The sequence below is a fragment of the Xenopus tropicalis genome, chromosome 3 (assembly GCF_000004195.4).
Source record: "Xenopus tropicalis strain Nigerian chromosome 3, UCB_Xtro_10.0, whole genome shotgun sequence".
Lineage (NCBI taxonomy): Eukaryota > Metazoa > Chordata > Amphibia > Anura > Pipidae > Xenopus > Xenopus tropicalis.
This window is the reverse complement of record NC_030679.2, coordinates 31353782-31369202: the sequence shown is the minus strand read 5'-3', so window position 1 is coordinate 31369202 and position 15421 is coordinate 31353782. Positions and strand designations below refer to the sequence as shown.

At 40.8% G+C, this 15421-nt stretch overlaps 1 protein-coding gene across 2 annotated transcripts in view; it reads right to left on the bottom strand.

Annotated features, from left to right (window-relative positions):
• Positions 1-2627: 2627 nt before the first annotated feature.
• The window catches only part of gfpt2 (glutamine-fructose-6-phosphate transaminase 2), a 42134-nt gene continuing 29340 nt past the window's right edge, over positions 2628-15421 (bottom strand). Inside the window, 3 exon segments of one of the 2 annotated variants that reach the window (NM_001017335.2) lie at positions 2628-3213; positions 13562-13723; positions 14906-15073. In NM_001017335.2, coding sequence (NP_001017335.1) covers positions 3169-3213; positions 13562-13723; positions 14906-15073 — 375 coding nt within the window. In that variant the 3' untranslated portion in view covers positions 2628-3168. 2 annotated transcript variants of the gene reach the window in all.

The window sequence follows — 15421 nt, the reverse complement described above, 5'->3', positions numbered from 1 at the left end:
AAAGAGAACCAGTTCAGTTTTAGAGAGGTTTAATTTAAGGTAACGTTGGGACATCCAAGTGGAGATAGCGGACAGGCAGGAAGAGACACGAGTAAGAAGCTCTGGGTTGAGATCAGGAGAGGAAAGATAGATCTGAGTATCATCAGCATAGAGGTGGTACTGAAAGCCAAAAGAATTGATTAGTTTGCCAAGTGAGGAGGTATAGAGAGAAAATAGTAAGGGGCCCAGGACAGAGCCTTGGGGAACCCCGACAGAAAGAGGCAAGGGAGAAGATGATTCACTATTGTAAGATACATTGAAGGATCGATCTGAGAGATAAGATGAAAACCAGGATAAGGCAGTGTCACGAAGGCCAAGAGAGCGGAGAGTCTGGAGGAGAAGAGGGTGATCCACAGTGTCAAAAGCAGCAGAGAGATCGAGAAGTATTAGTAGCGAGTAGTGTTTTTTGGCTTTAGCCGAAAGGAGGTCTTTTGTTAGTCGGGTTAGGGCAGTTTCGGTGGAGTGTTGTTGTCTAAAATCAGATTGTAGGGGATCCAGGAGGTTACAGTAGAGCAAATATCAGATATTTGTCTTTACATATGTAAATCAGTACAGTCTCATAAAACGTGTATTATTAGTATCCAGATTCAGAACCAATAATAACCATGTATTAATAATTTGGCAGTGCACCCTCTGGACACAAAGGAAGCTTTGTAATATGGTAATGCTTTGTTGACTGATTTGAAGATCATTTGCTTTTTAGCATAATACATCAATAGCTGTAGCAAAGTCCTGCTCTCTATAGAGGTCACTAGCCTGCTCATTATACCCAGGTGGCAAAATAAGCACCATCACTTTAGCTGCTAAGATTTCAGTCCAGTAGTCATTAAGTTTGGGCATGTACAACATGATACCAAGTACCTGGGTGTCCACAGTCATGGGTACACCTGTTCTCCTAAGTAGGACTGATGCGATGGAGTTGCTCAGGGGGTCATATAGCAGTGATGTAGAAATTTGGTTTGAATTAATTTGTCTTTGGATGATAATTTGGATGGCAACAGGTGTCTTAATGTCTCCTTGAAATGATCTTAGTTCAGGTCCCTAATGTTCTGCGCCCATTTGTGGTAAAGGGAGAGCAGTTTCATGTCCCCAGGGGATAGAAGCCTCTGGGATATGGTGGAGAGTGGCCTGGATACCTCTTGGAGTTGTAAATTAGTCTCTAGAGTGGTAGTCACGATTTTGATCCACAGATCATGGAATCGTGGTCAATTGTGAGTCAAAGGCCTTTTTGACATCTAACGCTGCTATGACTCGGGTACCTCCGTTGTCATGCTGGCCTGTAAATGGGTGAGCAACCTACAAATGTTTACATCAGTTGCTCTAGCCAGGATAAACACAGTTTGGTCTGAGTGTACCAGGTCCTTCATGTAGTGTCGGACTGGCCCACCAGGATACCAGGAAAACTCCCGGTGGGCCCTCCTGCTCCTAACCCTTTGGCCTGTTTCATGGTTATTTTCTATTTCTGAATAGGAAGAAGATGAGAAATAGATGGAAGGATAGATGCTAGCATGTAATTAAAAGAGACTAGGAGAATAAAGAGGTTGGGCGAGGAAAGGAGTCTATGGAGTCTAAGGTTTTCTGGTGGGTCCCTGAGGTCCCAGTGCGACACTGCCTTCATGTAGGGCTTAAGTCTTTGTGCAAGCACTTTTGCTAATAATTTTGCATCACAGTTGATGAGCGATATCGGTTAGCATGAGGAACACAGCTGGGAATCTTTCCCTTTCTTTGGTATAATAGAGATTTACACCTGTGTCATAGAATCTGGCTATATTTAATGTCACGGTAATTGACATATTTTTTTCCTTGCACCCACAGCTCATCAGACGCCCAATTCACTGCCTTCCTTCCAAGTGAGCATGTGCGGGGCAGAAAGATGGGCACTTCCTGCAAAATGTGTATCAGTTTGGGGTGATGGGTATCTGTGGTTAAACTAACTGAACAGATGAAGAATTACCCTTACATTGACCTTCTCCTGTAAAGCTATATCCCTTTTCATACAGGGCCATATCTTGAAGGCTCTTTCTTCTGCTGACTGGGATTGCTTGCTTTAATTTATTATCCAAAATTACCCTTAGCGCCTTCTCCAGCAAGGATTTACTTACCTTATTCTCTTTAAGGGTATACTTTAAATCCCAAGTACATAACCTTACATTTATCAAAATTACCCCTGGAATATATTTTAAAATATTCTGACCCCTGCCCGATTCTAACAGGGATTATTGCTGTGTGCCTGTACTTTACTCTTGCCCTGACTCTTAGGCTACTGCCACACAGGGTATTTTCTCTGCCTACGCTTATACACAAACTGTATGTATTATGTGTCTGCACCCAGAGACGCAGGGAGTTTTTTTTCATCACGAAAAATGCATAGTAACGCGTTGTAGACCTGAAAGCCTTGTGTCTGAACCAAGGCCCATGCAGTTAAGGTTCCAGGTTTTGTGCTTTCTACTCTACATAGTACTTGTTTATTATATAATAGTACCTATGTTCAGTAATACTTGTTTATTACATAATAGTACCTATGTTACATTTTATGTTACATTTTATGCCAATGTAATGTCTCATCTGAGAACATTTAAAAACAAAAAACACCTTAAACGTTTTTATTTTGTTCAAATAAGAAGAAGAAATTTATAGAAAAAAGAAATGAAAATATGAAATATGAAAAGCTCTACTATAAAATGTGTATAAATATAATCTGGAAATAGTCTTTATCATAAAAGGTGTCTAACCCACCGTTTAGGTATAAGTTTATACATACATTGCACAATGAGATAGGTAAGTATAAATATTAACTGGAAAGTAGTTTGGATTATAAAAGGTGTCCACACACTTCCGTGGTAAACATTTCTACATATATTGCACACTGAGGTGTTACTCTGCTTCACAATGTAAACAAATGCTTGCCTTCCTTGGCACAGTCACACGGCAGAGTTATACCAGTTTAATGGCAAAAGGGCTTTGATTAATTGGCATCTAAAAAAAGTATACAAAGCAAGTAAAGCACGTGAGTGCATAAAGTTAACTCTTCCAAAATAGAGACAAAATAATACATTAAACCACTGTATTGTTTTAAGAAAAACCTATTTAGGTTTGAAAATTGATCTTCGTTTCTTGGTAACTTCATATCTATTCCACAGTTACAGATTTGGCCAGGTTCCTTGGAAAATCAACCTGCAATAAAGACCAATACAGATTTACTATGACACGGTTTGTGAGTCGCTATTAGTGACAAACAGCGCTATACATATGATGTAGGAGGAAGGCTGTCAGTACTGCCTACCAGTTCCCAATATAATACATCATTATATGTCATTTACAACTGCAAGTGAAGTGTGCAAAGTGCACACTTTGCACACAATTGCAATGTTTTTTTAGCCACAATGCAGTGTTTATTCCCAAAATTCCAGCCTCATTGCAGTTGCACCTGATGTGGGAGTGACATGTGCCCCCAATTCGTTAGGCACAACTGCTTTGTGACAATTGGCAAAGGCTGCTGTTGGAACCATGGAGCTACCGTCTGGTTTGGAAGTAGCAGTAGCTACAGAATTCCCACAGCACCCTGCGTCAATTCAGAGTGCGAGGTAGGAGGAATTATATGCAATTATATGGAAGTGCAAGGAGTCCATATTGGCACAATTTATCTTTACTGGTTCTCCACTATATAAATATGCATCTTAAAACATTAACACACACCCCCCATGTAATAAAAGGCAGTAAGTTTGCCCAGCTGCAGTAAACCATCGCAACCAATAAGATCTTTGATTTTTAAAAAGTGACTTTTTCCTGTGGGGAGGCGGCCATTACACAGAATGACTTATAAACTTCACCTGTATGATTTAAGCCCAGAAAGTGCATATGCAGTTAGGGATTCTGACAGTGACCTTTTGAGCTTGCCATTAGATATCTAAGGTTAGTGCCACACATGGTGGGTTCTTGGTCTGTGGATAAAAGCAGAGCAAGGACCAAGCCTTCTTACTTGCTTGCAGCCAAAACCACGCAGAGAGAGATGTAAAGAGTTTTTAGAAGCACACAGACTCCTCCACTGGGGCACTGATCCTTTTAGAAACATAACAGAGCAAACCAAGGAACTGGCCAGGTTGGGTACTTGGAGCAAATGGGTACTTGGGGTTTTTGTGATATCACAACAACGACCAATCAGGTGCTGCATCTATTATGCTATTGTCAGAACTGATTAGCCCCCCAAGCCTTAATGAAAATCTCTTCGCGACAGTTGCAGAGAATGGGTTTCTGCTAAGTAGTGTTGGCACACATAGGCATACTTGTGTGTGCCTATTATCACTAGACTAGGGTGACCAAATCACTTGACATGTCTAAAAAATCCAGCTAGCAGGGCTGAACTTGGGCATGTCACCTTTTGATTTTTACCCGGTTTTCAGAAGGGCCAATCGCTCACAGCCCCACCCCTGTTTCAGCAGGGGGAAATATGGCAACCCTAGCTGGTACTAACACCTCATTTTTTGTAAAATTTATTTTTAAAGGCAAACTAAGCGCTGGCAAACTTTCTTTCTCTTTGTGTATAATTAATGGCTTTTTATCATTTATAGCAGCTGGTCAACTCCAGATTGTGGGTTAGACCGAGCGCTGGCACAATAGTGTGTTTCTAGCAGCTGGTCAACACTACAGCGTGGGTTAGACCGAGCGCTGGCGATTTCTTTCTGTGTTTTTGTGTAACCCTAGCTGAATTCACTGCATTTTATTTTACATGAAATTAGTGCTGCCCTGCAACATGTGTCTCTCTTCTTCTGGCCACATTAACCCCTTCCACCCATCCCCTTTGCCCCCCTCCCTGCCTTCAGACTGGATGGACATTTCATCCTTCAGATAAACTGAACTGTCTCTTAGTTCATTATAGTACAGTGCCCTGTTTGATAAAGAAGTAAAAGGAATGTTAAGGAACATTAAATGTTATTAAATTAACATAAATTTTAAGCTGAAAAACTGCAAGAAATCCTACAGATATATTTTTGTTGTTTTCATTTGGACGTTTGGCAAAAAGGTGGTGCCAAAGAGCTGTCTTCCTTCATTAAAGAAAAACATTAAAGGAGACATATCCTATAAAAATTATGAATGTACCAGAGAATTATACCCCTCTAGATATAGAAGGATTGTGCTTTAAAAAGTTGTATTTCAGGCTGATTTATTGAGAAATTCCACCAAAACCTCACTAGCCCCGCCCATCTGTTCCACTTCCTGCTGGCTGAATTCTCTGGATGAGCTGGGGAGCTGGCGGCCCTCCGTACACTGCACTATAAGATAGGAACCAATCAGCAGCTAGGCTGACCTGATAGGCAACTGAAGCCTGTCTTTGCTTGTGTTATTACAGGGCTGTGATTGGCTCTCCCCCTCCTACTGTGCTTCTGGCAGGGACCGTTAGGACACGCCCACTCTCCATTTCACACTGGACGGAGAAGTGATAGGATCTATAGGGAGCTCCAATAAAGGGGCCATTTTTACAGAGAGGATTAATGTTTAGCCCAAAGGGAAACCAGCACCGTATATTATTCATAATTGCCTACAAAATTAGGATTTTCCAATTTATCCTATATGTTTCCTTTAAAAAAAGAGCTTATTTATGATTGTGATCCTCTCTTTTATCTAACCATATGGACATACAGCCTGCTATAGCAATTTCAGCTCAGAATGTGCGCTTCCTGTGATGAACGTCTCTATTTCCCCTATTTCCTATTTCCCCTATTTCCACCGTATACCTTCATATATGGCCCTCATATGTACCCTAAAACTTGTTCTTTCCAATGCTTTCTACAAAAGGCCACACATACAGGCAAAGAAAATACATAGTCAAAGGCTATTTAAAAAAAAAAAAAAAATATATATATATATATAAACGAGCAATTAAGGAAACTGTAGCACTATATACACAGGGGCACTATTTACTAACTGCTCTCTGGTAGAGCCCTGCTCTAAGTGACTGCTTTCCTCTGCTGGGCCATTACAGATAAATAAAGGAAGAGATCTCCAAGCTGAACTATAACTCTCTCACACACACTCTTTCACAAAGAACCTTGGTTGCCAGCTGTTCATAAAAAGGAGCAGTACATTCATTGAAGAATTGCAACGGGGCAAAGCCATTAAATGAACCCAGCACAAAAGCGCCTGAAGTTAAGCTGGCCAAACACTTTGATATGTGCTCGTTTGGCGACCTCTGCTTAATCAACTATATGAAATAATAAGCAACAATGCACAGTTAAAACTGCAATAAAAAAATTGCAAATAACAAGAAACAAGGCTTTAGACTTTACAATATGATGTCATATTTTATACACAGCATTTCTTTTTGCTGCTAGGGTATCAGTGTTTTAATGACCTAAATAATGCTAAATAATGTCACTACATTGCTTGTTATGTTGTCATGTTTTCATCTGTTGGGGAAGGGGCCCTTAAAGGAACAGTAACACCAAGAAATAAAAATCTATCAAACTAATCTACGAAACTATAGCTTAAATATCCTGCTGTGTTGCCATGGGGGCAGCCATTCAAGCTGGAAAATAGGAGAAAAGGCACAGGTGACATTGCAGATAACAGATAAGACTTAGTGGGTGGTCCTTTGATGTTGCTATGGCGATTATCAGGCTTGTTAATCTCATTGTCTATAAAAATGACCATATATGGTCATTTGTTGTTTGTGCTTACGTTGCCATGGCGATTATCAGGAGAAGGGCACTTAGTGGGTGGTCCCTTGATGTTGCTATGGCGATTATCAGGCTTGTTAATCTCATTGTCTATAAAAATGACCATATATGGTCATTTGTTGTGGTTTGTGCTTACGTTGCCATGGCGATTATCAGGCTTGCTTATCTATAAAAGCAAGTACTTAACCACCTAAGCTCATTTGCTCGAGTTGACTTGTTGGAGACAGACGTGGATGGAGCTTGCTCCTGAAGCACTGTACTATCCATATTTCAACTGCAACTTTTAAGTATCAAATCACACATTACTTTTCTTTCAATCTAATTCTACTGAACTAGATACCTTATAACATGGAATTATCAGAATTGCAGATTAAAAAATTTGCTTTAATCCTGTTGCTTGGATATTTCCTAAGATGGGTAAATATTGGCATAGGATACGTTATAATTGGACTGGTTAGTATCTGGCTGTGGGCCCGCAAAAAACAAAATAAAGAGAGAAGCCAGAAATCAGCACAGCAAGAAGAGAGAAAGCCAGACCCATTAGCTGCTTCACAGGTCCCATTTGGGGACATAGAAATGCTTGTGAGGTCTGACACAGAAGAAAAGCGGAAAGGCGCTTTGAAAAAGATTCTGGCAGAGTTATGGCCATACATTGCCATGTATCTAAAGAAACTGCTCAAAGATCGAATTGAGCCCCAGGTTCGCAGCAAGCATTCCATGCTAGCATCTTTCCACTTTACCCTTATTAATTTTGGCAACAATGCCCCCGAGGTAACTTCAGTCAGGACTCATAAGAATCCTGACAAGAAACAGATCATCCTAGATATTGATATCAGTTACCATGGAGATGTGAAAGTGGAAATGGCACTCCGTAAAGATAAGATCAAATTAGGGATCGATGGAGTGAAGCTGGAGGGAACGCTCCAGATAATACTAGAACCATTACTGGATGAGATACCATTTGTTGGAGCTGTAACTGTGTATTTCCCTCGGCGACCAGACTTACATATCAACTGGACTGGGCTAGCACAAGTGCTTGAACTTCAGGGACTGCATACTCTATCTGACAAAAAGATCATGGATGCTATTGCAAAGTATATTGTGCTGCCAAATCACATGACTATCCCACTAAAGGCAGGTATTAACGTGGAGGATCTGTACTATAAAGTGCACAGGAATGTGATTCGGATCTTTATATTAGAAGCCAAAGAACTAATTGCCCAGGACTTTTTGACAGGAAAGTCAGACCCCTATGTTGTTGTACACTGTGGGGGTCGCACAGAAAAAACAAAAGTCATTAATAGAAACCTAAATCCCTGCTGGAATGAGATGTTTGAAATGTCATTTTCAGATCTCCCTGGGCAGGAGATTGAATTTGAAATTTATGATTCTGATTTGGAGAAAGATGACTTTTTGGGCATCTGCCAAATCAGCTTGGAGGAAGTCATGAAAGAGGGAAGCATTGATACATGGCTTCCACTGAAGAATGTGCCATCTGGAAAGCTTCATGTCAGGCTGGATAGTCTCAGTCTTGTTTCACACCCACAACAACTGGAACTGGTGAACCAAAGCTGTAGCCCTCCCCAGAGTGAGGCATTTTCCTCTGCTTTCTTATTTGTTTTTATTGAAAGAGCCAAGGGGCTTCAGCTAAAGGAGAGAGACAAGAATCCTTCAGCAAAGGCAGAGATCAAGGTCTGTAACAGTGTGCAAAAGACCAATATCTGCCCAAATACCAAAGAGCCTGTCTGGAAGGAAACTTTCACCTTCTTTATCAAGAATCCTTATAAAGACACAGTAGAGTTGAAGGTAGAAGACAAGCACAATGGGCTCATGGGCTCAATATCTGTGCCCGTCTTCGCTCTACTAACTGCAGAAAATCTCACCACAGATGATTGGTATCGATTGTCTTCCAGTGTTGGTGAGCCTGCAGTTCAGATGAGACTGCAGTTGAGGATTTTAGCCTCTCCAAGTGCAATTCCTCATCTTGAGTCTCCAAGAACTTCAAGTTCTACTATAACACCAGCAGCACGTCCTAAGAAGAAACGTAGATTCAGGAGACTTCAATGTCTTAATTGTGGTCGTTGGTGTATTTAACCAACTCAGATTTAATTTGCCACTTAGGTATTGATTTCTGAACTCTTCAGCTGACCCCCAAGGGTACCTTTAAACAGTGGTGGGTGGGGAGGTTAGCCTGAAGCCAGAAAATATAGAATTTGGTGAACATTCCTATTTGCTACATCTCAAAACCAGTTAATTAGGATGAGCTTTATCATAAAAGCTCATGGGATTCCTTAGATTAAAGATAGCACTGGGGGTGTAGCCAACTGAGGTGTTAGGTAACTTACAGGGCCCCTACAAATTTGTGGTGCATGATGATCATGGTGATTCATCTTGCCTGCTGATGATTTCATCTCTCCTTCTGATGCCACAAAAAAATGTTTCTACTGACACCTCATAAGCTGCCACCTGCTATCTGTGTTTTTGGACAATATTTCAGATTTTACTAGTTTATAGGTCTCCCTGAAATCTTTTTTTAGTATGGTGGGATCACCGGTGGGATGGCATATGCAGTGCCGCGATTTGCCAAAGTCGCCCGAACAGGCAACTTCGGCAAATCGCCGTGCAACGCATGCCATCCCACCGGTGATTTACATTCTAGCCAGTGGGATGGTATGGTGGGGAGGTTAGTCCCCCGTGACAATGAAGATTTGTCGCGCAGCGACTAATCTCCCCATGTGTCACTGCCCTAAGCCTTGCTATTGATTGCTCTATTGTTATGACTCCTTGCCTGTTTATTTGATGCTGAATCTTCGCTGCCTGCCCCTGACCTCTTGCCTGATTCTGACATTGTCTCTGGCTGATCCCTGTACTGCGCTTCCAGTATCAATCTTGGCCATGTAAAGAATCCCTGTCTTCTTCGCAGCAGAAAGTCTGGGGCCCCAAAAGGGCTTCAGTGAAAACCGGGGGTTGTCAGGGCTCTTCGATTACACTTAAAAGGTTGCTACTAGCAGTCTACAGGATTCCTCATTCTACAGTCTGTAACAGATCAGCAAGAGCAGGATCAATGGCAGGGACAAGAACAGGAGCCAGAGCAGGGAACAAGGGCTAGGGACTAGCTGCAGTGCTCAATGTTAGGCCAATGCTCAGGCAAGGAAAGTGAGGAGGGCTGGGCCTAATGATGATATAAAAGATGAGTTGGCCGCTAGAGATTTGCCAACTTATATTGAGGAACTTGTGCCCCTGGTCATCCGCATAGACACCACCACTCCAGTTATTCTCGGCCTCCCATTGCTAAGGCAACAATCCTGCTATTGATTGGGTCACTGCTCAACTCACTGCCTTTTGTCACTCTGCTTGTATGCCTTGGTCTGTCTCATCAGTTACACAAGATTCTTCTCTTCTACCCAAGTGCTATGCTAAATTCTCTGATGTTTTTGAAAAGAAGAATGCTGAGACTCTCCCTCCTCATAGGCCTCATGATTGTCCAATGGATCTTATTCCTGGGACTATTCCTCCTAGGGGAAACCTATCAATTGTACTTCCCAGAGACCCATGCCATGAAAGGATACATTTAGGAAAATCTTTCCAGAGGCTTCATTAGGAAATTCACTTCCCCAGTGGGTGCCAGTTTCTTCTTTGTCCAAAAGAAAGATGGTGGTCTCAGTCCCTGTATTGACCATTGTGAGTTGAAGGAGATGATGCTCTTACCCTAAATCCGGAGCTTTTTGACTGATTAAAAGAAGCCAAGATTTTCTCTAAGATAGATCTTTGGGGTGCATATAATTTTATCCGCATCCATCAGGGTGACAAGTGGAAAACTGCATTCAATACTCGTGACGCCCACTATGAGTGCCTTGTTATGCCCTTGGGGTTGTGCAATGCAACCGTGTGAATCTTCTTGGTGTGCCGAGGCCCAGAAGGCTTTTAAAACATTGAAGGCTGCCTTTGCTTCCACTGCAGTTCTAACTCAAAAGGCTCATAGACATTTCAATAAAACTGTGCCCTTTTTATGCCTACCTGTAGTTTTGGCTCTAAAAATAGATTAGTAGACTCAGTAAATGCCCAAATAAAATTGCAATGAATTGCTGTGTTCTCCCCACACTCCAAAAACATACAATCAGGTTGACTAGCTTGAATATATTGCAATATATGGACAAACAATCCCTGTTTTTTGGTAGCTTAAAGCCTGTATGTCTTAATGCGCTTAGTATATTGATAATGGGTGACTGCAGTAGGAATGTTATAGGTACACCCTCACTGCACCCCCACCTAAAGGTTCCCTGTGATAAATGTATAATGAAGCAGTAGAATCTTTATGAATCAGATAAAAGTGAGTGTAGGACTGGCCAGACCAGGGATGACTTTGACGTAGTTGGCCAGCTTGAATATATTGCAATATATTGACAATCTCTGTTTTGTTTAAAAGGGGGGTACCCTTTTTTAGTTCTGCAATAAATGTACTGTTCCTGTTTAAGAACCACTGGCAACCAACATCCTTTGTAAAAATCTGTGTTAGAGAGTTATAGTTCAGCTTAAAGGTTTCTTCCTCCATTTATCTATAAGGGCACAGCAGAGTTACATATAGCAGTGCTCTACCATAACTTCTATAATGCTATATTTTTTTGAATTGCTTGTTTATTTGTTTAAATAGCCTTTGACTATGTATTTGCTTTGAGTATGTTTATCACATCGGCATATGTGTATACTTATGTTCACTTAATACAGACATTTTGATGATTAAGTACTTTGGTTGCTAGTCATTTTTTCCCTATTTATATAGTAAATGTTTTAAACTTTGCTCTTTGGCTTCTGCCAGGGAGGAAAAAAATATTCACCTTTTTCCTGATTTTGACTGTCTCCAAACCCTCTGGTTATCAACAATACCCTCTGCCATCAGTGCCTCTGCTCCCAATTTTTTTATCTGCCATCAGAAGGATACCTGCATATTTTTTTGTGTCTAAACATATATATATATATATTTCAGTCCTTGTAGTGTCTGCACTCCAAAGCTTGTAACTTTGCAGGTTGCACAGCCAAAATTTGAGTATTTAGCAATAAATATTCTGTGGCCGGCACACCCTTATTTAAGACATATTAGGGTTGATTCACTAAAGTGCGTTAACGCTTATCGCATGTTTTTTTGCGTTAAAATTGATGTGCAAAAAAAGCACGATTCGCATGTGTTAAGTCGCATATCGCGTGCGTTAAATAGCGTGTAACCGAATGCGTTAATTTTAACACATTGCGTTAGTGCGCAGAAATAATACTAACGCATGATTCACAAACACTAAGGGGCAGATTTATCAATACACGAGTTCGAATCCCGAATGGGAAAAACTCGAACCGGAAACGAAAACCTCTAAAGATCGCAAACATCACGAAAATGCCCACGAACAAATCGTACCAGTCACGACAATATCGCATTGGGGATCCGAAAGTGCCGAAACTTTCGCACCAAACAACTGCAAACAGCGGCAGAGCCACTCCGAATCCTTCGTGAAAGCATCGTGAGGGCGTCCGAAAATGTTGTGCGGGTCGTTCAGAAAAATCGTGCGGGCCCGAAAAAATCGGTGAAGATGCGCTCGGAGCGTTCGGATCAACGCTCCCAGCATTCGTGTATTGATAAATCTGCCCCTTAGACGCGCTAAATATCGCATTAGTCTGTGCGAAAATTAACATCTACTTCGGGCAGGCGGTAATTATAGAAAAGTACAGTTCATGAGCTTTTGGCAACACAATAAGGACTTTACAGTGGGATTTACTCAAGTCTTGTGTTACTACCCATGAATTTGTAATGAGACTAATCTTATGTATCAATTAAATCGGAATAATCTATAATTTGTGATTCACTTGTTGTTTTTAATTAACTCTAGCCACTTGATTTAAATGTTAAGTTTTAATGTTTGGGTTCAGACTAAGCACTGAATTTTTCTTGTGTCTTTATTAATGAATAAGGGTGGTAGACACCCAGTGTAGTCTGACCTTATAGTCTCACTGAGTGTGAGTCTTTTTCCTTTCGTTTTGATGAACTAGAGTGATGCAGCCTCCAGGTTGCAGGGAAATGGTCATTTTCAGAACAGTAGTTTTACGAAAGTAATGGCGTGTATGGCTAATATGGCGTGCGTTTTTCCGCACATGGTGACAATTTGTGCGCGTTGCACAATTTTTAACACATGCTATAAATAGCGCTCGTTTTAACGCACCTTAGTGAATCAGCCCTATTGTTTAAAAAGAATCCGACGTTTCGGTCCTCAATAGGAAAGGTCTGGCCATGGAATATTTATTGCTATATATATACAGTATATACACGCACACACAACATATTTTCTTTTTTTCTTTTATAATCAAATATTGGCTTTGGTGGAAGTAGGTATTGTTGGAAACAAGGAAATATTTTATTTATTTATTATATAGAAGCTGCCAGCAGAAATAAATAAATGACTTCTGACAAACTATTTGGAGTGGAACCTCCAGTGGCAGCTATTGGGTTATTCCCGACACCCTCTCCAAGGCTTAATGAACATACGCCTATGCCACTTATTGGTTACTGCACTGGGGGAAACATAGTACCTTTTATTACATAACTCCATATGTGAGCACACAAAGTAAGGAAACATATAGCTAGCATGTGGGCCTGCTCCCCAGTCATAGCAATGTCCCTTTATATAAAGTTATCAGCTGATCACCGGCACAAGAACAGAGGAACACTATATGAACTGCCAAAAAGAAATATACATTTTCTTTTACACAGACATATATAACTCCTCAGAAGGAGTGGGCACAATAACAGTAAAATAATGAGTAATAAGGTAATTACAAAACAAAGAGAAATATAATATTTAACTTACATCATAACCTCTTAAAACTGCTAAGTGGAATGACAGCAGTTGGAGTGGAATGACACTCAGAATCCCCTGCATGCAGTCAACTGTCTGTGGGAGTTCAATTGTCTTGTAGGCAAGCTTCTTACTTTCAGCATCATCCTTAGAACAAAGAATGATGGGACGTCCCTTAAAGAAAGATAACAGTCAATCCTGTTAGCACATTTACTAAAACTCAGTATTAATGATACATTAGATTTTGTCATCATTTTCATTAAAAATGTTGATCTTTGCAAGTGCCTACTAGAAACAACACAGCCATGCTGTGAGCTGCCGGCTGATCCCGGCATTACTGACTGTGCTATGTACTATGCCTAGACATTGTGATGTATAAGCATAGACACTGAAAAGCAGCAATGAGTGGTTCTTCTCAAAGCACCCCTAAATCTAGCATGCACATTAAATTGATGGGGGTGAGCACTACGAAACTGGGATCATAGCATAAGGTAGCAACTGCTTGAAACTAGAGGACATATGGGGTCCTGGAACTGATAAAAACAAATTAAAACCAAATCATTGCAGATTTAATTAAAAAATAATCTGAAATAATCTGAATGTGTACTTTATACAGTTCACCCTAGCCAAAGCATCTTCCTGGTCTTAAGGTGGCCACACAAGGGCAGATTGAAGCTGCAAATTCAAGTCCTTCAGACTAATTCGGTAGCTTATCTGCCAGTGTATGGGCACTCCTGACGGGCCTCCCCAACCATTATTTGGGCAAAAATTTGCCAGATGTTGATCGGGCAGGTTCGGGGATTGGGAGTTGGCCCGAGGGACAAATGATCGAATTAGCCAAATATATCCCACCTTAGGTATATTGCAGTGGTGCCAAACTGGGAATTGCTGAGTAATCTTTATCACCACTAATCCAAGCAGCTTCTTCAGTTTAAACAAATTCCCCAGTAATATAGCACTTCTGATCTCTGATTTCTCAAGAACAGAGTTCCAGATGAAATATCTTTGAGTTCCCACTAAAACTACAGTTTAACCAGGGGTAAGCAGTTAAATAGGGCAGTTCTTGGTTTAGAATTATGTTCTGCTCCATTTGCAGGTGAGATATATTTCAGGCTGTAGATTTACTGAAATAAATGGTTTTATGAAGAAGTGACATTTTTCCTTTGGAGGTAACAAGTTACATAAAAGGTATTGACTAAAATGTCCTGTAGAGTAAGGAAGTCTGCAAAAATGAAATGAGGTGGCTTTGCTGTATGTGCAGATTTATCTCTTACAAGCTGTGTGCCTGTGATGATCAACATACAATATGATAGGATTATGTATAGGAAAACGTCCTTTTTATGGTACTTTACCTACCTGGCGAGCTACAATCTGTTGGAGTGCATTCTGGCATTTTGTAAAACAGGGATCTTTCATGATAATCATTATGACTGGCATTTGTTTGTCAATCAGAGCGAGTGGCCCGTGTTTCAATTCTCCAGCTAGAATTCCTTCAGAATGCATATATGTGATTTCTTTTATTTTCTGAAACATGCAAAAAAATATTTTAACCCTACAAACAGGCCTGGGCTGGGACTCAATATAAGGTCCTGGCATTTCAAGTACACTGAGGCACATACAGCAACCCCTCTGGCATTTGCCAGAATCCACAGAATGCCAGCCTGGGTTTGCCTCAGAACACTCCCATCTCTCTTAGTATATTATCCACAGAGTTTACTTATCCCTTATTTTCTTTTCCTATTGTGTATGGTTATTATTCCTACCACCCTGCTTTCACCCCTTTACCATGAGAGAACCCACCTAGCCTTTCTCCCTTAATATTTTTTTTCCCTCCTCAAGCCCTCTGCCAAGAATTCATTTTTCTCTACGCTT